Below are 26,187 nucleotides of genomic sequence, written 5' to 3' on the forward strand. Positions count from 1 at the left end.
TGGGAGATTGAAGGTTTTTGTGCTGCTTGGCTGTGCCGTCGTTGGATTGCTTAATGGCAGGTCCCTTCTTTCCTTCTTTGAATCTAGTTCAGAGAATATGAAGCTGTCTGTCTGAAATGAATGTACCTTTCTAACTTAATAAGTCCAGAAAAGAGTTCCTTCAGGTTATTAATTTTAGTTTAGTATAGACATACCTAACCGCCTCGACTAGCTTCAGCTATTTGCGGGTAGGTATATAACTGGCTTGTAACTGCCTGTTTTAATAAAGTGTTGTTTGTTACCCTGTCCTTTGACAATAATTCTTCAGTGCCTCAAGATGTAAACCCCATCTCCTATTACAGGCTTTTTTGACAACAGAGCTTCTCCTCGTTCTCTCTCTCTACCTCTTTCCTTTTGATTTTTAGATAAGTACTGTGTACAGGTCCTGGCAGATCCAACTCCATTGTCATCATTTAACTTTGGGTTTGATCTGTCTCCTTTCGAATTGTACTTCACATTTCATCATTAATTTGATAACACTCTTATCAGCTAGTAATCTTTAAGATCTTTAAATTTCAGTTGTAATTGTACAGAAAGACATCAAGCCTGTTCATCAGCCCTGTTCGTCACTTTCCTGGTCCTAAAACCTCAAAAATGCTGTACTGAAAAATATGTATTTTAGATAAATCCATTTTTAATATGTACTCTCCTGACATACATTGTGAGTAAAAATGTCCTTATTGAGAGAACAGCGTTGGCCAGGCTTGATATAACTTTGTAAAATATTCTTATTTTCAAACGGCAATGCTCTAACCATGAAAGGCATTTCTTTGCAAGCTATGACAGTCATTAAACTGTTTGTCTGCCTGTTTATCTGTCTATCTTTCTGTCTGTCTGTCTGTTTGTCTGTCTGCCTGTCTGTAGATCAAAACGAGGCAGTACTGACTTTAACCATTCTTCTTGGTCCGTTATGTCTTAGTGTAGAAATAACATTTACTCACCATGATAATAATTTATTATTCTGATATACCATTAATCTATTTTAACCAAGAATTTTTTGAAAATGAACTGCAGTTTTGGTATTTTGGTGATTTTCAAAATGATGTCGCTGTTCTTAAGTGTCCCCCTCTAAGAGTGTGTCAATGGATTCAAAGTTACTTGTTGAACATCATGATTTTGCCTTTAGAACCAACTGGCCCACCAACAGATTTTGAGGTTGTTGAAACAACTTCTCAAAGTGTTTCATTAAGTTGGGGTGCAGTCTCTGAAGGTCAAAGAAATGGGATAATAACTGGATTTAAAGTAATTTATCAAGTGTTACCAAATGGAGAGAGCCTCACAGCCAATGTTAGTGTTGGAGAGGAAGGAAAAGGAACGTCAACAACTTTATCTGGACTAAATCAGTTTACAAACTACAGCATCAGAGTGTTAGCATACACTGTAAAAGGAGATGGACCACCAAGTCCTGAGGAAACTGTTCAAACAGCAGAGGACAGTAAGTTAAACAACAGTGCAAACTATCTTGTAGAAATTTTGCTATTTTACATTTGGTCTGCAATTTGTGCTCATAATACTTGTAATACTGGGGCATTAGTATGCGGGAATGATAAAGGCATCTTTTGTATGTGTCTATGGGAGGTTATTAAGACATGAAGCCCTTTAGGTCTTAAATGTTACTTGCCTTGTCCCTTTACGGCTTTCTCCCGGCCCTGACGGTAATTTCGTGTCGGTGACGTATCCAAGGCGAACGGCCGGGGAAAGCCTAGACAAAAACAGACTGCGCATGTGTTTGTTTTATTTTTCAAAATGGCGGACTTTGCAGGTCTATATAAGATGTTGCAAACAGCGGAAAATTATGGTTTCAAAACCCTTGTGGATGCATGTGTAATTGTAGATCGACTGTTGCCATCTTTGCAAACTCCTGAAAATGTAATGCATCGACCACTTGCTATCGATTTTAGCTCTTGCAACCTTATTCCGACGGAGCATTTTGCGGAATTTGTTGCGCTCTAAACCTTCGGAGATGGAAACTGCTGTTTCAGAGCAGCTTCGCTGATGCTTTTTTGGACTGAACAGAATCACTTACAACTCAGAGTCCGTACCATAATTGACCTTGCGAAATACAGTTTTTTTATGACTTAGCTGAAGGCGAGGTCATCACTAGAATGGAGGCCGAGATGGCAATTTTGAATGGCAAAGCTGTCCCAGGTTAGAATTTTCCTGCCTAACGGAAATTGTCTCTGCAGGCGAAGAACTTTCATTTCTGTAACGGCTGTTTCTTGTAATTCGTTACGGTAAACTCGAGATGTGAATGTTCCATTTAAGTTTCCTTAAGTAAAGGCACTTGTGAACTGAATTTTGATTCAAATTTGATTTTCTGCATTTTGATGCCTATACTATTTATTTCAAAATGTGTAATTGATCAGCAAAATATCGTTTTAATGCAAGCTTGGAAAGGGAATAATAGACTACAGATATTCCACGGCATGGCGCGAACCGCTTGACGTGAAATTTCGTGCCAGGAAAAATTGAAACACTTTTTTTTCAATTTTATATTTTTGTCTAAGCCTCGCTTTTTCGCTCGGAACACGTGACCCGAAACCGAAACCGAAATGAAAAGCAGAGAGAGGCCCAGAAACTAGGCAAAAATGTTACCAAAAAAGTTTAAAAAAATAGTTTTATTACATGCAAATACAAGTGTTTCTCCTAAACTAAAAACTATTTGAGTAAATAATGGTAAATAGCTAAATAAACAAATAAAACAATAATAAGCCATGATTTTTAAAATGAAAATACAATACTTAAACGTGGTTGCTTAACACAATGTGTAGTCAAGATTAGGCCTGATTGATAAAGTATCTTTCTTATAACATTATGTTTTTCACAGTTAACTTAACAATATGATACATGGTTGACTTGATTGTAAATAGGTTATTTAAATTAAATGTAATCACACTTAAATAAGGAAAGAGTGTCCTAATTGCCACCTGTATTGATTAAAATTATTTTTCATTTGATGGGTGCGTTATTTAGTGATCTTTGACCTTTTTCCGCCTGTTTTGGCATACTGCATTGTCTTTTTTTTTTCTTGCTCTACAATTCCTTGTGATATTTTAACGAAAACACTTTTGCCTCGTGATTACCATGGTTACTTTCTTTCTTTCTTTTCTATTTTTTCGATTTTTTTTTTCGGTTCCCAGCTAGTTTAATGCCTGCCTATATTTTGTTGTTTTTTTCTTTACAAGTATCTGCTTTTTTGCTACTTTAAAGAACTTGAACCATCTATAAATTAGTATACATACATTTGTAAAGGCCCGCTGAAGTTAAAGAAAAGAGCTTTATGACAGTATTCTATTAAAATGCAGAACTAAATCACGTTATAAAGGACATGTTACAATAATTTATTGACATAAATCAATGGCGTATTGAACAGGTGCATGTAGAATGAGATCGTAAATAAACTTTGAAAGAGGAATTTAATTTTATTATTTTGTATGTATACTTTTAAAATTCATGTATTATTCATCAAAGTTAATTTCAATCATTAGCTGGCATTTGACTAATATGCACACCTCTGTAAACCCCAATACAATTGGCAGCAGGGAAAGGCTAAGGTTGATGAATTATTAAATAGTAGAATTACCTTTTAATACAAACACCTTCTCAGCTAATAAGTATTCATTACCTTTTGATACAAACACCTTCTAAGCTAATTGGTATACTTTAGCTTTTGATAAAAACACCTTCTCAGCTAATTAGTATTCATAACCTTTTGACACAAACACCTTCTCAGCTAATTAGTATTAATTACCTTTTGATACAAACACCTTCCCAGCTAATAAGTATTCATTACCTTTTGATACAAACACCTTCTCAGCTAATTGGTATCCATCACCTTTTGATACAAACACCTTCTCAGCTAATTAATATTCATAACCTTTTGATACAAACACCTCAGCTAATTCGTATTCATTACCTTTTGATACAAAAACCTTCTCAGCTAATAAGTATTCATTACCTTTTGATACAAACACCTTCTCAGCTAATTGGTATCCATTACCTTTTGATACGAACACCTTCTCAGCTAATTAGTATTCATAACCTTTTGATACAAACACCTTCTCAGCTAATTAGTATTCATAACCTTTTGATACAAACAACTTCTCAGCTAATTAGTATTCATTACCTTTTGATACAAACACCTTTTAAGCTAATTGGTATCCATTAACTTTTGATACAAATACCTTCTCAGCTAATTAGTATTCATTACCTTTTGATACAAACACCCTCTTAGCTAATTCGTATTCATAACCTTTTGATACAAACACCTTCTCAGCTAATTCGTATTCATTACCTTTTGATACAAACACCTTCTCAGCTAATTAGTATTCATTACCTTTTGAAACAAACACCTTCTCAGCTAATTAGGATTCATTACCTTTTGATACAAACACCTTCTCAGCTAATTGGTATCCATGACCTTTTGATACAAACACCTTCTCAGCTAATTAGTATTCATTACCTTTTGATACAAAAACCTTCTCAGCTAATTAGTATTCATTACCTTTTGATACAAACACCTTCTCAGCTAATTAGTATTCATTACCTTTTAATACAAACACCTTCTCAGCTGATTAGTATTCATTACCTTTTGATACAAACACCTTCTCAGCTAATTAGTATTCATAACCTTTTGATACAAACACCTTCTCAACTAATTAGTATTCATTACCTTTTGATACAAACACCTTCTCAGCTAATTAGTATTCATTACCTTTTGATACAAACACCTTCTCAGCTAATTGGTATCCATCACCTTCTGATACAAACACCTTCTCAGCTAATAAGTATTCATTACCTTTTGATACAAACACCTTCTCAGCTAATTAGTATCCATTACCTTTTAATACAAACACCTTCTCAGCTAATTAATATTCATTACCTTTTGATACAAAAACCTTCTCAGCTAATTAGTATTCATTACCTTTTGATACAAACACTTTCTTAGCTCATAAGTATTCATAACCTTTTGATACAAACACCTTCTCAGCTAATTAGTAATTATAACCTTTTGATACAAACATTTTCTCAGCTAATTAATATTCATTACCTTTTGATACAAACACCTTCTCAGCTAAATGGCATCCACTAAATTTTGATACCAACACCTTCTCAGCTAATTAGTATTCATTACCTTTTGATACAAACACCTTCTCAGCTAATTAGTATTCATTACCTTTTGATACAAACACGTTCTCAGCTAATTGGTATCCATGACCTTTTGATACAAACACTTTCTCAGCTAATTAGTATTCATTACCTTTTGATACAAACACCTTCTCAGCTAATTAGTATTCATTACCTTTTGATACAAACACCTTCTCAGCTAATTAGTATTCATAACCTTTTGATACAAACACCTTCTCAGCTAATTAGTATTCATTACCTTTTGATACAAACACCTTCTTAGCTAATTAGTATTCATAACCTTTTGATACAAACACCTTCTTAACTAATTAGTATTCATTACCTTTTGATACAAACACTTTCTCAGCTAATTAGTACTCATTACCTTTTGATACAAACACCTTCTCAGCTAATTGGTATCCATCACCGCCTGATACAAACACCTTCTCAGCTAATAAGTATTCATTACCTTTTGATACAAACACCTTCTCAGCTAATTAGTATCCATTACCTTTTGATACAAACACCTTCTCAGCTAATTAGTATCCATCACCTTCTGATACAAAAACCTTCTCAGCTAATTAGTATTCATTACCTTTTGATACAAACACCTTCTCAGTTCATTAGTATTCATTACCTTTTAATACAAACACCTTCTCAGGTAATTGGTATCCATGACCTTTTGATACAAACACCTTCTCAGCTAATAAGTATTCATTACCTTTTGATGAAAACACCTTCTCAGCTAATTGGTATCCATTACCTTTTAATACAAACACCTTCTCAGCTAATTACTATTCATTACCTTTTGATACAAAAACCTTCTCAGCTAATTAGTATTCATTACCTTTTGATACAAACACTTTCTCAGCTCATAAGTATTCATAACCTTTTAATACAAACACCTTCTCAGCTAATTAGTATTCATAACCTTTTGATACAAACACCTTCTCAGCTAATTAGTATTCATTACCTTTTGATACAAACACCTTCTCAGCTAATTGGTATCCATCACCTTCTGATACAAACACCTTCTCAGCTAATAAGTATTCATTACCTTTTTATACAAACACCTTCTCAGCTAATTGGTATCCATTACCTTTTAATACAAACACCTTCTCAGCTAATTAGTATTCATTACCTTTTGATACAAAAACCTTCTCAGCTAATTAGTATTCATTACCTTTTGATACAAACACTTTCTTAGCTCATAAGTATTCATAACCTTTTGATACAAACACCTTCTCAGCTAATTAGTATTTATAACCTTTTGATACAAACAACTTCTCAGCTAATTAATATTCATCACCTTTTGATACAAACACCTTCTCAGCTAAATGGCATCCACTAAATTTTGATACCAACACCTTCTCAGCTAATTAGTATTCATTACCTTTTGATACAAACACCTTCTCAGCTAATTAGTATTCATTACCTTTTGATACAAACACCTTTTCAGCTAATTAGTATTCATAACCTTTTGATACAAACACCTTCTCAGCTAATTAGTATTCATTACCTTTTGATACAAACACCTTCTCAGCTAATTAGTATTCATTACCTTTTGAAACAAACACCTTCTCAGCTAATTAGTAATCATTACCTTTTGATACAAACACCTTCTCAGCTCATAAGTATTCATAACCTTTTGATACAAACACCTTCTCAGTTCATTAGTATTCATTACCTTTTGATACAAACACCTTCTCAGGTAATTGGTATCCATGACCTTTTGATACAAACACCTTCTCAGCTAATAAGTATTCATTACCTTTTGATACAAACACCTTCTCAGCTAAATGGCATCCACTAAATTTTGATACCAACACCTTCTCAGCTAATTAGTATTCATTACCTTTTGATACAAACACCTTCTCAGCTAATTAGTATTCATTACCTTTTGATACAAACACCTTCTCAGCTAATTAGTATTCATAACCTTTTGATACAAACACCTTCTCAGCTAATTAGTATTCATTACCTTTTGATACAAACACCTTCTGAGCTAATTAGTATTCATTACCTTTTGAAACAAACACCTTCTCAGCTAATTAGTAATCATTACCTTTTGATACAAACACCTTCTCAGCTCATAAGTATTCATAACCTTTTGATACAAACACCTTCTCAGCTAATTAGTATTCATTACCTTTTAATACAAACACCTTCTAAGCTAATTAGTATTCATTACCTTTTGATACAAACACCTTCTCAGCTAATTAGTATTCATAACCTTTTGATACAAACACCTTATTAACTAATTAGTATTCATTACCTTTTGATACAAACACCTTCTCAGCTAATTGGTATCCATCACCTTCTGATACAAACACCTTCTCAGCTAATAAGTATTCATTACCTTTTGATACAAACACCTTCTCAGCTAATTGGTATCCATTACCTTTTGATACAAACACCTTCTCAGCTAATTGGTATCCATCACCTTCTGATACAAAAACCTTCTCAGCTAATTAGTATTCATTACCTTTTGATACAAACACCTTCTCAGTTCATTAGTATTCATTACCTTTTGATACAAACACCTTCTCAGGTAATTGGCATCCATGACCTTTTGATACAAACACCTTCTCAGCTAATTAGTATTTATAACCTTTTGATACAAACACCTTCTCAGCTAATTAGTATTCATTACCTTTTGATACAAACACCTTTTTAGCTAATTAGTATTCATAACCTTTTGATACAAACACCTTCTTAACTAATTAGTATTCATTACCTTTTGATACAAACACTTTCTCAGCTAATTAGTACTCATTACCTTTTGATACAAACACCTTCTCAGCTAATTGGTATCCATTACCTTTTGATACAAACACCTTCTCAGCTAATTGGTATCCATCACCTTCTGATACAAAAACTTTCTCAGCTAATTAGTATTCATTACCTTTTGATACAAACACCTTCTCAGTTCATTAGTATTCATTACCTTTTGATACAAACACCTTCTCAGGTAATTGGTATCCATGACCTTTTGATACAAACACCTTCTCAGCTAATAAGTATTCATTACCTTTTGATGAAAACACCTTCTCAGCTAATTGGTATCCATTACCTTTTGATACAAACACCTTCTCAGCTAATTACTATTCATTACCTTTTGATACAAAAACCTTCTCAGCTAATTAGTATTCATTACCTTTTGATACAAACACTTTCTCAGCTCATAAGTATTCATAACCTTTTAATACAAACACCTTCTCAGCTAATTAGTATTCATAACCTTTTGATACAAACACCTTCTCAGCTAATTAGTATTCATTACCTTTTGATACAAACACCTTCTCAGCTAATTGGTATCCATCACCTTCTGATACAAACACCTTCTCAGCTAATAAGTATTCATTACCTTTTTATACAAACACCTTCTCAGCTAATTGGTATCCATTACCTTTTAATACAAACACCTTCTCAGCTAATTAGTATTCATTACCTTTTGATACAAAAACCTTCTCAGCTAATTAGTATTCATTACCTTTTGATACAAACACTTTCTTAGCTCATAAGTATTCATAACCTTTTGATACAAACACCTTCTAAGCTAATTAGTATTCATTACCTTTTGATACAAACACCTTTTCAGCTAAATAGTATTTATAACCTTTTGATACAAATACCTTCTCAGCTAATTCGTATTCATTACCTTTTGATACAAACACCTTCTCAGCTAATCGGTATCCATGACCTTTTGATACAAACACCTTCTCAGCTTGTTAGTATTTATTACCTTTTGATACAAACACCTTCTCAGCTAAAAGGTATTTATTACCTTTTGATACAAATACCTTCTCAGCTAATTAGTATTCATTACCTTTTGATACAAACCCCTTCTCAGTTAATTAGTATTCATAACCTTTTGATACAAACATCTTCTCAGCTAATTAGTATTCATTACCTTTTGATAGAAACACCTTCTCAGCTAATTGGTATCTATTACCTTCTGATACAAACACCTTCTCAGCTAATAAGTATTTATTACCTTTTGATACAAACACCTTCTCAGCTAATTAATATTCATAACCTTTTATTACAAATACCTTCTCAGCTAATTCGTATTCATTACCTTTTGATACAAACTCATTCTCAGCTAATTAGTATTCATTACCTTTTGAACCAAAAACCTTCTCAGTTAATTAGTATTCATTACCTTTTGATAGAAACACCTTCTCAGCTAATTGGTATCTATGACCTTTTGATACAAACACCTTCTCAGCTAGTTAGTATTCATTACCTTTTGATACAAACACCTTCTCAGCTAAAAGGTATTTATTACCTTTTGATACAAATACCTTCTCAGCTAATTAGTATTCATTACCTTTTGATACAAACCCCTTCTCAGCTAATTAGTATTCATAACCTTTTGATACAAACACCTTCTCAGCTAATTAGTATTCATTACCTTTTGATACAAACACCTTCTCTGCTAATTGGTATCCATTACACTTTGATACAAACACCTTCTCCGCTAATTAAAATTCATAACCTTTTGATACAAACACGTTCTCAGCTAGTAAGTATTCATTACCTTTTGATGCAAACACCTTCCCACCTAATTGGTATCCATTACCTTTTGATAAAAAACATCTTCTCAGCTAATTAATATTCATAATCTTTTGATACAAACACCTTCTCAGCTAATTCGTATTCATTACCTTTCGAAACAAACACCTTCTCAGCTAATTGGTATTCGTTACCTTTTAATACAAACACCTTCTCAGCTAATTGGTATCCATTACCTTTTAATACAAACACCTTCGCAACCAATTAGTATTCATCCCCTTTTGATACAAACACCTTCTCAGCTAATTAGTATTCATTACCTTTTGATACAAACACCTTCTCAGCTAATTGGTATTCATTACCTTTTGATACAAACACCTTCTCAGCTAATTAGTATTCATTACCTTTTGATACAAACACCTTCTCAGCTAATAAGTATTCATTACCTTTTGATACAAACACCTTCTCAGCTAATTAGTATTCATTACCTTTTAATACAAACACCTTCTCAGCTAATTAGTATTTATTACCTTTTGATACCAACACCTTCTCAGCTAATTAGTATTCATAACCTTTTGATACAAACACCTTCTCAGGTAATTAGTAATCATTACCTTTTGATACAAACACCTTCACAGCTAATTGGTATCCATTACCTTCTGATACAAACACCACTTCAGCTAATAAGTATTCATTACCTTTTGATACAATCACCTTCTCAGCTAATTGGTATCCATTACCTTTTGATACAAACATTTTCTCAGCTAATTGGTATTCATTACCTTTTGATGCAAACACATTCTCTGCTAATTGGTATCCATTAACTTTTGATACAAACACATTCCCAGCTAATTAGTATTCATTACCTTTTGATACAAACACCTTCTCAGCTAATAAGTATTCATTACCTTTTGATACAAACACCTTCTCACCTAATTGGTATCATTACCTTTTGATACAAACACCTTCTCTGCTTATTAATATTAATAATCTTTTCATACAAACACCTTCTCAGCTAATTCGTATTCATTAATTTTTGATACAAACACCTTCTCAGCTAATAAGTATTCATTACCTTTTTATACAAACACCTTCTCAGCTAATTGGTATCCATTACCTTATAATACAAACACCTTCGCAGCTAATTAGTATTCATCACCTTTTGATACAAACTCCTTCTCAGCTAATTAGTATTCATTACCTTTTGATACAAACACTTTCTCAGCTAATTAGTATTCAATAACTTTTGATACAAACACCTTCTCTGCTAATAAGTAATCATTACCTTTTGATACAAACACCTTCTCAGCTAATTAGTATTCATTACCTTTTGATACAAAAACCTCAGCTAATTAGTATTCATTACCTTTTGATACAAACACCTTCTCAGTTAATTAGTATTCATTACCTTTTGATACAAACACCTTCTCAGCTAATTTGTATTCATTACCTTTTGATACAAACACCTTCTCAGCTAATTAGTATTCATTACCTTTTGATACAAACACCTTCTCCGCTAACTAAAATTCATAACCTCTTGATACAAACACCTTCTCAGCTAATTAGTAATCATTACCTTTTAATACAAACACCTTCTCAGCTAATTAGTATTTATTACCTTTTGATACCAACACCTTCTCAGCTAATTAGTATTCATAACCTTTTGATACAAACACCTTCTCAGGTAATTAGTAATCATTACCTTTTGATACAAACACCTTCACAGCTAATTGGTATCCATTACCTTCTGATACAAACACCACTTCAGCTAATAAGTATTCATTACCTTTTGATACAATCACCTTCTCAGCTAATTGGTATCCATTACCTTTTGATACAAACATTTTCTCAGCTAATTGGTATTCATTACCTTTTGATGCAAACACATTCTCTGCTAATTGGTATCCATTAACTTTTGATACAAACACATTCCCAGCTAATTAGTATTCATTACCTTTTGATACAAACACCTTCTCACCTAATTGGTATCATTACCTTTTGATACAAACACCTTCTCTGCTTATTAATATTAATAATCTTTTCATACAAACACCTTCTCAGCTAATTCGTATTCATTAATTTTTGATACAAACACCTTCTCAGCTAATAAGTATTCATTACCTTTTTATACAAACACCTTCTCAGCTAATTGGTATCCATTACCTTATAATACAAACACCTTCGCAGCTAATTAGTATTCATCACCTTTTGATACAAACTCCTTCTCAGCTAATTAGTATTCATTACCTTTTGATACAAACACTTTCTCAGCTAATTAGTATTCAATAACTTTTGATACAAACACCTTCTCTGCTAATAAGTAATCATTACCTTTTGATACAAACACCTTCTCAGCTAATTAGTATTCATTACCTTTTGATACAAAAACCTCAGCTAATTAGTATTCATTACCTTTTGATACAAACACCTTCTCAGTTAATTAGTATTCATTACCTTTTGATACAAACACCTTCTCAGCTAATTTGTATTCATTACCTTTTGATACAAACACCTTCTCAGCTAATTAGTATTCATTACCTTTTGATACAAACACCTTCTCCGCTAACTAAAATTCATAACCTCTTGATACAAACACCTTCTCAGCTAATTAGTAATCATTACCTTTTGATACAAACACCTTTTCAGCTAATTAGTATTCATTACCTTTTGATACAAAAACCTTCTCAGTTAATTAGTATTCATTACCTTTTGATTCAAACACCTTCTCAGCTAATTAGTATTCATAACCTTTCGATACAAACACCTTCTCAGCTAATTGATATCCATGACCTTTTGATACAAACACCTTCTCAGCTAATAAGTATTCATTACCCTTTGATACAAACACCTTTTGAGCTAGTTAGTATTCATAAACTTTTGATACAAACACCTTCTCTGTTAATTAGTATTCATAACCTTTTGATACAAACACCTTCTCAGCTAATTAGTATTCATTACCTTTTGATACAAACACCTTCTCAGCTAATTAGTATTCATTACCTTTTGTTACAAACACCTTCTCAGCTAATTAGTATTCATTACCTTTTGATACAAACACATTCTCAGCTAATTAGTGTTCATTACCTTTTGATACAAACACCTTCTCAGCTAATTAGTATTCATTACCTTTTGATACAAACACCTTCTCAGCTAATTGGTATCCATTACCTTTTGATACAAAGTGTTTTTTAGGTAATTAGTATCCATTACCTTTTGATACAAACACTTTCTCAGCTAATTAGTACTCATTGACTTTTGATACAAACACCTTCTCAGCTAATAAGTATCCATTACTTTTTGATACAAACTCCTTCTTAGCTAATTAGTATCCATGACCTTTTGATACAAACACCTTCTCAGCTAATTAGTATTCATTACCTTTTGATACAAACACCTTCTTAGCTAATTAGTATTCATTACCTTTTGATACAAACACCTTCTCAGCTAATTAGTACTCATTGACTTTGATACAAACACCTTCCCAGCTAATTAGTATTCATTACCTTTTGATACAAACACCCTCTCAGCTAAATAGTATTTATAACCTTTTGATACAAATACCTTCTCAGCTAATTCGTATTCATTACCTTTTGATACAAACACCTTCTCAGCTAATCGGTATCCATGACCTTTTGATACAAACACCTTCTCAGCTAGTTAGTATTTATTACCTTTTGATACAAACACCTTCTCAGCTAAAAGGTATTTATTACCTTTTGATACAAATACCTTCTCAGCTAATTAGTATTCATTACCTTTTGATACAAACCCCTTCTCAGTTAATTAGTATTCATAACCTTTTGATACAAACATCTTCTCAGCTAATTAGTATTCATTACCTTTTGATAGAAACACCTTCTCAGCTAATTGGTATCTATTACCTTCTGATACAAACACCTTCTCAGCTAATAAGTATTTATTACCTTTTGATACAAACACCTTCTCAGCTAATTAATATTCATAACCTTTTATTACAAATACCTTCTCAGCTAATTCGTATTCATTACCTTTTGATACAAACTCATTCTCAGCTAATTAGTATTCATTACCTTTTGAACCAAAAACCTTCTCAGTTAATTAGTATTCATTACCTTTTGATAGAAACACCTTCTCAGCTAATTGGTATCTATGACCTTTTGATACAAACACCTTCTCAGCTAGTTAGTATTCATTACCTTTTGATACAAACACCTTCTCAGCTAAAAGGTATTTATTACCTTTTGATACAAATACCTTCTCAGCTAATTAGTATTCATTACCTTTTGATACAAACCCCTTCTCAGCTAATTAGTATTCATAACCTTTTGATACAAACACCTTCTCAGCTAATTAGTATTCATTACCTTTTGATACAAACACCTTCTCTGCTAATTGGTATCCATTACACTTTGATACAAACACCTTCTCCGCTAATTAAAATTCATAACCTTTTGATACAAACACGTTCTCAGCTAGTAAGTATTCATTACCTTTTGATGCAAACACCTTCCCACCTAATTGGTATCCATTACCTTTTGATAAAAAACATCTTCTCAGCTAATTAATATTCATAATCTTTTGATACAAACACCTTCTCAGCTAATTCGTATTCATTACCTTTCGAAACAAACACCTTCTCAGCTAATTGGTATCCATTACCTTTTAATACAAACACCTTCGCAACCAATTAGTATTCATCCCCTTTTGATACAAACACCTTCTCAGCTAATTAGTATTCATTACCTTTTGATACAAACACCTTCTCAGCTAATTGGTATTCATTACCTTTTGATACAAACACCTTCTCAGCTAATTAGTATTCATTACCTTTTGATACAAACACCTTCTCAGCTAATAAGTATTCATTACCTTTTGATACAAACACCTTCTCAGCTAATTAGTATTCATTACCTTTTAATACAAACACCTTCTCAGCTAATTAGTATTTATTACCTTTTGATACCAACACCTTCTCAGCTAATTAGTATTCATAACCTTTTGATACAAACACCTTCTCAGGTAATTAGTAATCATTACCTTTTGATACAAACACCTTCACAGCTAATTGGTATCCATTACCTTCTGATACAAACACCACTTCAGCTAATAAGTATTCATTACCTTTTGATACAATCACCTTCTCAGCTAATTGGTATCCATTACCTTTTGATACAAACATTTTCTCAGCTAATTGGTATTCATTACCTTTTGATGCAAACACATTCTCTGCTAATTGGTATCCATTAACTTTTGATACAAACACATTCCCAGCTAATTAGTATTCATTACCTTTTGATACAAACACCTTCTCAGCTAATAAGTATTCATTACCTTTTGATACAAACACCTTCTCACCTAATTGGTATCATTACCTTTTGATACAAACACCTTCTCTGCTTATTAATATTAATAATCTTTTCATACAAACACCTTCTCAGCTAATTCGTATTCATTAATTTTTGATACAAACACCTTCTCAGCTAATAAGTATTCATTACCTTTTTATACAAACACCTTCTCAGCTAATTGGTATCCATTACCTTATAATACAAACACCTTCGCAGCTAATTAGTATTCATCACCTTTTGATACAAACTCCTTCTCAGCTAATTAGTATTCATTACCTTTTGATACAAACACTTTCTCAGCTAATTAGTATTCAATAACTTTTGATACAAACACCTTCTCTGCTAATAAGTAATCATTACCTTTTGATACAAACACCTTCTCAGCTAATTAGTATTCATTACCTTTTGATACAAAAACCTCAGCTAATTAGTATTCATTACCTTTTGATACAAACACCTTCTCAGTTAATTAGTATTCATTACCTTTTGATACAAACACCTTCTCAGCTAATTTGTATTCATTACCTTTTGATACAAACACCTTCTCAGCTAATTAGTATTCATTACCTTTTGATACAAACACCTTCTCCGCTAACTAAAATTCATAACCTCTTGATACAAACACCTTCTCAGCTAATTAGTAATCATTACCTTTTGATACAAACACCTTTTCAGCTAATTAGTATTCATTACCTTTTGATACAAAAACCTTCTCAGTTAATTAGTATTCATTACCTTTTGATTCAAACACCTTCTCAGCTAATTAGTATTCATAACCTTTCGATACAAACACCTTCTCAGCTAATTGATATCCATGACCTTTTGATACAAACACCTTCTTAGCTAATAAGTATTCATTACCCTTTGATACAAACACCTTTTGAGCTAGTTAGTATTCATAAACTTTTGATACAAACACCTTCTCTGCTAATTAGTATTCATAACCTTTTGATACAAACACCTTCTCAGCTAATTAGTATTCATTACCTTTTGATACAAACACCTTCTCAGCTAATTAGTATTCATTACCTTTTGTTACAAACACCTTCTCAGCTAATTAGTATTCATTACCTTTTGATACAAACACATTCTCAGCTAATTAGTGTTCATTACCTTTTGATACAAACACCTTCTCAGCTAATTAGTATTCATTACCTTTTGATACAAACACCTTCTCAGCTAATTGGTATCCATTACCTTTTGATACAAAGTGTTTTTTAGGTAATTAGTATCCATTACCTTTTGATACAAACACTTTCTCAGCTAATTAGTACTCATTGACTTTTGATACAAACACCTTCTCAGCTAATAAGTATCCATTACTTTTTGATACAAACTCCTTCTTAGCTAATTAGTATCCATGACCTTTTGATACAAACACCTTCTCAGCTAATTAGTATTCATTACCTTTTGATACAAACACCTTCTTAGCTAATTAGTATTCATTACCTTTTGATACAAACACCTTCTCAGCTAATTAGTACTCATTGACTTTGATACAAACACCTTCCCAGCTAATTAGTATTCATTGACTTTTGATACAAGCACCTTCTCAGCTAATTAGTATCCATTACCTTTTGATACAGATCTCTACTGATTTAAACGCAAGACAAAACAAAAAATATTTCTTCAAAGAATGTCGTTTTACCTCCTATCACTTTTGTCCAGTATGTTGAACGCCATTTTCCCTTGTACATTTTCCAAATGGCGGTTAATGCTGCAAACAAGCTGGTAGAGCGTCTTAGGTGGGTATCGTTCCACAGCCAGAAGTTTAAACTCTTTGCGGACGTGTGCTCGAGTGAGGCTGACAAGTCCTCGACATCAGTTCTCTCAAGTCTCCAACCAAGTGTTTTCAACCTCGCTTTTTGTTCATTCTCTTGTTCTGCCAGTAGTGAAAAAGTTCACCGCTCATTTTGTATAATTGTGTTTCGTATTTTCAGGTACCGTTTCAGACAGTAAAGCAATTTCTCCCGCTTAAGTTTTCGGAGAACGTAAACGACCTGTCGCCATACTCACGGTTTACCAGTGACTGAAAATTATAAATTATAAATAGTTCTACTATTGTCCCGTGCTATCTCTCCTGTGGGACTTATGATATTTTGATCATGACATGCATTTCCAATGACCGAATGGCATAAAAGTATTTTACATTCAATTTGTTGTTTCTTTTCACAATTACGATATATTGGCGTGCGATATGTATGGGCGTAAACGCTAATACGCAGATCTCCCGCTTATATTTTATCTAGTACGTATTCATGTACAGAGACTAATAATTATTTATCTTTAAAATTGTATTTCCGGCGAAAAACACAGTGACTCATTGATTTTCTGAATTTAGTCTTCACTCCGGTCCAATATGATCTAACTTTAGCCAACCTTGGCTTTCATTTAAAATGTAATATTTATGCCTTTGCATTGGTTTGGCAGTCAACACTTCAATGTACATGTACAATAATATTATGTTTATTTTACTTGAAAGAAAACTTGATGAACTGAACTACATGTACGTTTTTCCTGATTGTAGCTTGTATAGTTAACAGATTAGGGCTGGAGCTAACAACGTTTAAAATAATGCACTTTCTTTAGATCCCGCATTGACGAAAAAGTTGAAAAAGTTAGCTTTTCTTTTTTGTGATGTCGTGGTACACGTAAGTCCACCAAAACAATATTCACAAACCTTTCGATGGGGTTCCTTCTCAACAGAACCTTTATTCATATTTTTATATACTCATTGAAAGACTAATAAATATTGTTTGCCGAGAACCCTGTTGAGAATATTATTTTCAACCATTTCTTTGTCAGTTTTGAGTATATTTCAAACGTACGTTTGATGGGTGTCAGACCATAGATCATTCTTTTTTTTTTTCTGAAAATATTATATTAAATGAATAGTTCAAATTCTGTAGCAATGTCTTTGAAAAAATGTCAACAAATTGCCCATTCATTTTTAAGGTGTAGTTCCAGAAAAAAATCAATACCCACCCTATGGAAGGTCATTGGAAATTCTTAGGGGGAGGGGGGTCTTAAAAGTCAAAATTTTAGAAGCAAAGTATGTAGCTAGACTGTATGTAGCTAAATTCTCTGGTGGACGGGGCGCGCAAAACAAAAAAAACCTTCTGTTGGGGGAGTATGGATATTGAAAAATACAGAACAGCCAGTGATGGTGAAAGCACGATTGCGGCCAAACAAATCCAAGCTGACTAGCCTATAGTAATCGATTGTGTTTTACTCGGTGATTAGATAAACCACTAATGTCCAGAAATGCACCTAACATAAGTGCAATAACTCAAACTTTTCATTTCTATATCAGAACCTGATGGTGCTCCACAAAATGTGAGAGGATATAACACCAGCTCAACCAGCATATTAGTCTCGTGGGCTGAAGTGCCAGCAGATCAACAGAATGGTATCATCACAGGTTACACCATAACCTACCAGTCACAAACAGAGAATCACAATGGAAATGTTTCAACTGGGACCAATGATCGTCAAAAGAGCATAATGGGGCTAAAGGAGTATGTGAACTACAATATCACGGTGTTTGCATCTACTGTGAAAGGAGATGGACCGCCCAGTAGTCCTGTTCTTGTTGTTAGAACAGACCAGGACAGTGAGTAGATTTTTTTTTAACAACGCGTCTATTTTTCTATTGCACAAGAATACTTTTTTTCTGGAGGCCATGTGGCTACTCATTGATGACGTGGCGTCTTCTTTAGTCTACAAAGAAAATCTCCTTTTTTATCAATTTTTTGTACCGTTTCATGGATCACTGGTCCTCGTAGCATTTGTTATCCAGTGAGGGTGGGGTGAGGTGGACTTCAGCTTCTATCTTCTATCTCGGATAAGCACCGTTTTAGTCAAGAGTGCAAACCAGATCTCAATCGCACCTGTAACGAATTCTCGCTCGTGCTTCTACGCAAATGTGTTAACATCTGGGTTTGAGATTACGTTCCTTCTTCCATTCAAGTTAGCCTATTGGTATTATCACAAAATGATTCAAGAACGTGTTAAGTGCCTATGCTTAGAGAAATATTAAATTTTTTTTTTTTTTTCAAAAACCGATGTGCTTCAAAGATGCGGGACACATTTGCAACAGAATGCTAGTTCTGTCTCAGCAATGCTATGGCAACTTTTCTGTGTTTCCAAATGTGAAACAGCCCTAATTTCTCAGAACATGTACTCCTCTTATGGTGGTTTAAGTGGCTGATAACATTGTACATTGCAATGGTCAGTGTACTCAGAAATGCCACAATATTTTAGCATGCACTATCATCTAAAGTCATTGATCAAAGACTTGTTCGTTCGGAGTATTAACCTGTAAAAGCCTCACTTTGCTGTAAAAAAAATCCCCCCAAATCGTATACCTAACTGCGGTACGCTAAACAACGTTTGATGCGACTCGAAGACGTACAGACACATGAACAGAATAAACTAATAAAACTTAATTTATTGAAGGCATCACTACCCTCGACAACTTTAACCTTTAATTTCCATGTCAGAACCTGATGTTCCACAAAATGTGAGAGGATATAACACCAGCTCAACCAGCATCTTAGTCACATGGGATGAAATGCCAGCAGATCAACAGAATGGTATAATCACAAGTTACACCATTACCTACCAGTCACAAACAGAGAATCATAATGGAAGCGTTTCAGCTGGGCCCAATGATCGTCAAAAGAACATAACTGGATTAAAGGAGTATGTGAACTACAATATCACGGTGTTTGCATCAACAGTGAAAGGAGATGGACCTCGCAGTACTCCTGTTCTTGTTGTTAGAACAAACCAGGATAGTAAGTAGCATCCACGAGAACTTTAACTCTGTAGAGTTTTCACGCGTAAAACAATCGCCTCTTCAGTGTCTTAAACTGTGAATATCCATCGCTTCCTTGGTGGTTTCACAGCCACAAACCCGGTCTGATGGGTTTGTCTAGTCTGCAATTTTGAGGAGACCATTTTGAGTACTAATTGTGTTTAAAACTGCTTTGGTCTGGTTTTTTCTCGTCAACCCGCAACTTCCCTCAACTCGTTTGACCATGACGTTAGTGCCTTCTCATTGGTTCTTAGCTTACCCATTGTTTTTTTCCTATATAATTGCGATACTACCCGGCTACTTTGGCGGAACCGTACCAGCAGAACACAGTACAGTTAACTCTTGAATAAGAGGTTAAAACTCCAAATAATACACACTCTTACATAACTTACATCTCATTAAACCCCTCCTCTACCTAGACCGCTTGCATCTCATTAAACCCCACCTATCCCTAGATGATATGCATCTCATGAAACCTCCTCCTATACCTACATGATGGGTCCTGAATCCATTTGAATACATGAATAAAATTGATCTAGTTATCTGAAACATACCACTGTTCTTGTTGTTTGGACAGACCTGGATAGTAAGTAAAAAGCGTGAAATGTCAAAAGTCCCAATTATGTGTCTGCAGATGTTGGTTTTAAGTTTACCCCCCTAGCACTGTTTACCTGGATATTAATATTTATAAAATTTTCAGCCTCAAATATTGCATTTCTAGCGTTCTGATTGGTTCACTTAGTCTCCGTTATCAGCTCATATACTGTAATTTGACCTTATATGGAAAACGAATGCACAAGGTGTCGCTAACCTAATTTTTTCTTCGGCGGGAAGCGAAAGTTTCTTCGGAAATATGTAGAAAAAAAAGAAAAGAAAGAAATACCAAACAATGCCATCTCAATATAACAACAATAAAAGCCAAACATTTCGGTATGACACTATTTAATGGTACGGATCTCTGAAGTTGCCTTTAAAATCTTTAAAATTGCAAGATTTTACGATTTTAGATCACATAACAACAAAATAACAACCGGTTACCTTTAAAAATTTCAGGATGGCTTGCAAATCCTGGCGGTAAGAGGTTCAAGCCAATCGAAGAAATTTCTTAGGAAGAGCTTTATGCCTGCCTTTATGTTTTTACGCATTTACGAGGACTTCAGGAAAAGTTCATCTTTGAAATCCGTACGAGCGGCGGCCATAATGTTCGTTTCCGTCGCTCGGCACCACTCAGCAAAACATTTGCACAAATGTGCACAGCTCTTACGCTTCTCAAATAAGCTTGAAGTTTAAAAACTTGCACTGAATGTTTGTCTCAGTGAGGTTGTACCTCGTACACTTGGACTTGCCTGAAGTGTTTTAAATCGTCCGCGAGGAATTCAGTTCAGCATGAAAAAAGCTGTCCTTGCCCTGATCTCTTCCTTCGCTCGGCACCATACAGTAGAACATTTGCTCAAATGTGCACAACTATTACGCTTCTCGATGAGCTGGAACTTCAAAAGCACTTGAATGCTAGTCTCAGAAAGGTTATAATTCGTACATTTAACGTTTCTTGAATTTTAGATGTCCGACATTTTCTTCGCTTTCGATTTTTCATTTAACTCCGTTTGCAAAAAGCTGCGCGTGTCATGTGATCATTACGTTTCGCGCGCTTTGGTCGGAGGTTGCCTCAACATCCGGTCGTTTTAATTTGAAGGAATTTTTTTCTTAAAATATAAAAATTCAGTAAACTTCAACAGAAATATCCAAACGGGGAGAATTTAATAAAACAATCATTCCATTCGCGCTTGTTGGATATGAGATTGGTAACAGCCATTGGTTATTTACCATCTCATATCCAACGCGCGCTCATGGAATAATTGTTAAATACTTAACGTAACATATTGTGCAACAAACCCTGTGGTGAAAAATAATCATTTAACTTTGTTGACAATACTTCAAATAACTAAGCCAGTGTATTGTTCCATTCCCTGGTACGTTTCTTTCCTGTCTCGCTACATACAGACATAGAATTTATATTCGGATTTACAGAGCAGCATAGATATGCTAATACCTCCCACTTTTTTTTTTTTCAATTAAATTAATTATTTGCCAATTATAAATAATTGAGGAGGTTCAAAAAAGTTTTAAGCTGTGCCCACACACGTAACCCTCGCACGCCATCAGTAAGGTGCACAACTCAGCTGAACAAATGAAAATTTCTATGAAAAGTTGTACATGCAGTAAACCGGAAGTAGAAAGGCGGGGTAAAATCACACAAACCGGAGCTAATACCTGAGGAAACATTTGTTTTTATCGCACAATTTGGCACGGTGACCTATCTAGATTTTTTTTTTGCATACATCCAACACCCATTAGCAACTTCAAATACTGTAGAAGCATTTGGGAGTATAATTTTCTGTAAGTAAAAATAAGATGCCTTTTTGATATAACATATAAGATCTACTGAATAACCTTTTGGTCACATTGGTAGAGAAGTTAAAGAATTTAGGGGGCTTTCGAACAAAGTAATTACCGTCCCAGGTCACCAACTTAGTTTTTGAGATAATTTGCAAGAACTGAACTTTAGATGTCCTTCCTTTGTCCTTGGTACCCGCTACGACATCAGACCCAACCTTGAAGTATTCTCTAAGTACAGGAAAATTCTTATGATCCTCCTTAAATCTTTTCACTTTTGAGATCTTTGGAACACAGTATTATTATAAAATGTTTCTGAACAATCACCCCAAGCTACGCTTCATTTACCTGCAGTAACAATACAATCATAAAGCACTTCTATAGAAAAATATCTTAACATTGCATGTAGGGTTTCTTCAGTTCTCTTTATCTGTTTCCTTACAGGGCCAAATGCTGCTCCAACTACTGTTGAGGGCCACAACACCAGCTCTACCAGTATTTTGGTTCAATGGGGAGAAGTTCCAGAAGCTGATCAGAATGGTATTATACTGAGTTACACTCTTACTTACAAGTCATTACCTAGTGGCAGTCCACAAACCGAGGTAGTGAATGTTCCAACAAGACAAGCAACATTGACAGGTCTGAATGAATACACCAACTACAGCATCACAGTGTTTGCCTCTACTGCAAAGGGAGCTGGAAATGTTAGCAGTCCTATCATTGTCATTACAGATGAAGACAGTAAGTCTCCATGAGCTCTTTTATTTTTAATGCTATTTTAATAGAAATTTACGTGACATTAAATTACAGCTACGATATACATGCAGTACAGAAAGTACATTAAAAGTTTATTTCATATGTACATGAATGTGTTTCTCTATTTTCTTTTTGAAAATACAATTCTTTTTCTTAAATGTTTCTTCTTTCTCTCTTAAGTTTGTTTGTTTGCTTTGCTTTCTTTTCCCGAACAGGGCCAAATGCTCCTCCAGTCAATCTCCAGGGTCACAACACCAGCTCTACCAGTATTTTAGTTCAATGGGGAGAACTTCCAGCAGCTGATCAAAATGGTATTATACGAAGTTACACAGTTACTTTCAACGCTTTACCTAGTGGCAGTCGGAATACCGAGGTAGTGAATGCTCCAGCACAGCAAGCAACACTGACAGGTCTAAATGAATACACCAACTACAGCATCACAGTGTTTGCCTCTACTGCAAAGGGAGATGGAAATGCTAGCAATCCTATCATTGTCATCACAGATGAAGACAGTAAGTCCACTTGAGCTATTTTATTTGTAATGCTTTTATTGATAGGAATTTTATTAACATTAGGTTCTACTTTAATTTAATGATATACGTGTAATGCAGTTAGTACGTTACGATTATAAAGTTTCTTTCCTCTTTGTTCGTATATTTATTTTGCTTTCTTTTCATGCACAGGGCCAAGTGCTCCCCCAGACAATCTCCAGTGGCACAACACCAGCTCCACCAGTATTGTGGTTCAATGGGGAGAAGTTCCATCAGCTGATCAAAATGGCATTATACTGCATTACACAGTTACTTACAAGGCGTTACCTAGCGGCAGTCCACAAACCGAGGTAGTGAATGCTCCAACAAAGCAAGCAACATTGACAGGTCTGCATGAATACACCAACTACAGCATCACAGTGTTTGCTTCTACCGGAAAGGGAGATGGAAATGTTAGCAATCCTATCATTGTCATCACAGATGAAGACAGTAAGTCTCCATGAGCTCTTTTATTTTTAATGCTATTTTAATAGAAATTTAAGTGACATTAAATTACAGCTACGACATACATGCAGTACAGAAAGTACATTAAGAGTTCATATCATATCTACATGAATGTGTTTCTCTGTCTGCTTTTTAAAAAAACAATTCTTTTTCTTAAATGTTTCTTATTTCTCTCTTATTTTTCGGTTGGCCTTTGTTCTTTTCGGTTGAATATATTCAATAGCCCCTGTCAATTACTAACTATCTGAAAAGCTGGGTGCGGCTTTGGTTGTAAAAGGGGAGGGCGGGGCTGAAAAAAATAGCTGATAACAACGGACGAGGGGGGGGGGGGGATATATATCCCCCCTCGCCATATACCGCTCGACGTATTCCCCTTAGTTAGTATTCTCAAAAATTTCAACGAGTTCTTAATCGTTTATTATTAAAGAAAAAATGAACAACATAACTTTTACTACTACTAGTACTGCAACTACTACTTCTACTACTACTACTACTACTACTACTACTACTACTACTACTACTACTACTACTACTACTACTACTACTACTACTACTACTACTACCACTACTACTTCTACTAGTAATTCAACAAGATGCCCCTCTAATGGCATTTACACGGAATGCTTTATGTAGCCCCATTTATTCCCCATTGTATGCTTCGAGAATTTTTAAAAACTACCCTCCCTTCGCAATTGAAAAAACTGAATGGTTTTATTCAGAGAGACTGCAAGATATTTTATCGTTGTATTACTGGGAATCATACCGGAAATAACTCTGGGATAACGTCATAACCCCCACTTGAACTGGTCTGGTTTCCTCCGCGTTGAATTATTTGACCTTATATGGAAAACGAATGCCCAAGGTGTCGCTAAGCTAATTGTTTTTTTTCGGCGGGAAGCGAAAGTTTCTTCGGAAATATGTAGAAAAAAAAGAAAAGAAAGAAATACCAAACAATGCCATCTCAATATAACAACAATAAAAGCCAAACATTTCGGTATGACACTATTTAATGGTACGTATCTCTGAAGTTGCCTTTAAAATCTTTAAAATTGCAAGATTTTACGATTTTTAGATCACATAACAACAAAAATAACAACCGGTTACCTTTACAAATTTCAGGATGGCTTGCAAATCCTGGCGGTAAGAGGTTAGAGCCAATCAAAGAAATTTCTTAGGAAGAGCTTTATGCCTGCCTTTATGTTTTTACGCATTTACGAGGACTTCAAGAAAAGTTCATCTTTGAAATCCGTACGAGCGGCGGCGATAATGTTCGTTTCCATCGCCCGGCACAACTCAGCAAAACATTTGCACAAATGTGCACAGCTCTTACGCTTCTCAAATAAGCTTGAAGTTTAAAAACTTGCACTGAATGTTTGTCTCAGTGAGGTTGTACCTCGTACACTTGGACTTGCCTGAAGTGTTTTAAATCGTCCGCGAGGAATTCAGTTCAGCATGAAAAAAGCTGTCCTTGCCCTGATCTCTTCCTTCGCTCGGCACCATACAGTAGAACATTTGCTCAAATGTGCACAACTATTACGCTTCTCGATGAGCTGGAACTTCAAAAGCACTTGAATGCTAGTCTCAGAAAGGTTATAATTCGTACATTTAACGTTTCTTGAATTTTAGATGTCCGACATTTTCTTCGCTTTCGATTTTTCATTTAACTCCGTTTGCAAAGAGCTGCGCGTGTCATGTGATCATTACGTTTCGCGCGCTTTGGTCGGAGGTTGCCTCAACATCCGGTCGTTTTAATTTGAAGGAATTTTTTTCTTAAAATATAAAAATTCAGTAAACTTCAACAGAAATATCCAAACGGGGAGAATTTAATAAAACAATCATTCAATTCGCGCTTGTTGGATATGAGATTGGTAACAGCCATTGGTTATTTACCATCTCATATCCAACGCGCGCTCATGGAATAATTGTTAAATACTTAACGTAACATATTGTGCAACAAACTCTGCGGTGAAAAATAATCATTTAACTTTGTTGACAATACTTCAAATAACTAAGCCAGTGTATTGTTCCATTCCCTGGTACGTTTCTTTCCTGTCTCGCTACATACAGACATAGGATTTATATTCGGATTTACAGAGCAGCATAGATATGCTAATACCTCCCACTTTTTTTCAATTAAATTAATTATTTGCCAATTATAAATAATTAAGGAGGTTCAAAAAAGTTTTTAGCTGTGCCCAGTAGTTAGATATTT

At 34.4% G+C, this 26,187-nt stretch overlaps 1 protein-coding gene across 1 annotated transcript in view; it reads left to right on the plus strand.

Moving 5' to 3' along the window:
• The window catches only part of LOC146458959 (protein sidekick-1-like), a gene marked incomplete at its 3' end in the record, with an annotated part of 92,365 nt that overhangs the window by 44,326 nt on the left and 21,852 nt on the right, over positions 1 to 26,187 (plus strand). Inside the window, exons 13-18 of the mRNA XM_085090175.1 lie at positions 1,166 to 1,474; positions 18,325 to 18,624; positions 19,514 to 19,810; positions 22,669 to 22,965; positions 23,196 to 23,492; positions 23,664 to 23,960. Coding sequence (XP_084946301.1) covers positions 1,166 to 1,474; positions 18,325 to 18,624; positions 19,514 to 19,810; positions 22,669 to 22,965; positions 23,196 to 23,492; positions 23,664 to 23,960 — 1,797 coding nt within the window. The remainder of the gene's footprint in view (positions 1 to 1,165; positions 1,475 to 18,324; positions 18,625 to 19,513; positions 19,811 to 22,668; positions 22,966 to 23,195; positions 23,493 to 23,663; positions 23,961 to 26,187) is intronic.

This window comes from Pavona decussata, unplaced genomic scaffold (genome assembly GCF_977016875.1).
Source record: "Pavona decussata unplaced genomic scaffold, jaPavDecu1.1 SCAFFOLD_225, whole genome shotgun sequence".
NCBI lineage: Eukaryota > Metazoa > Cnidaria > Anthozoa > Scleractinia > Agariciidae > Pavona > Pavona decussata.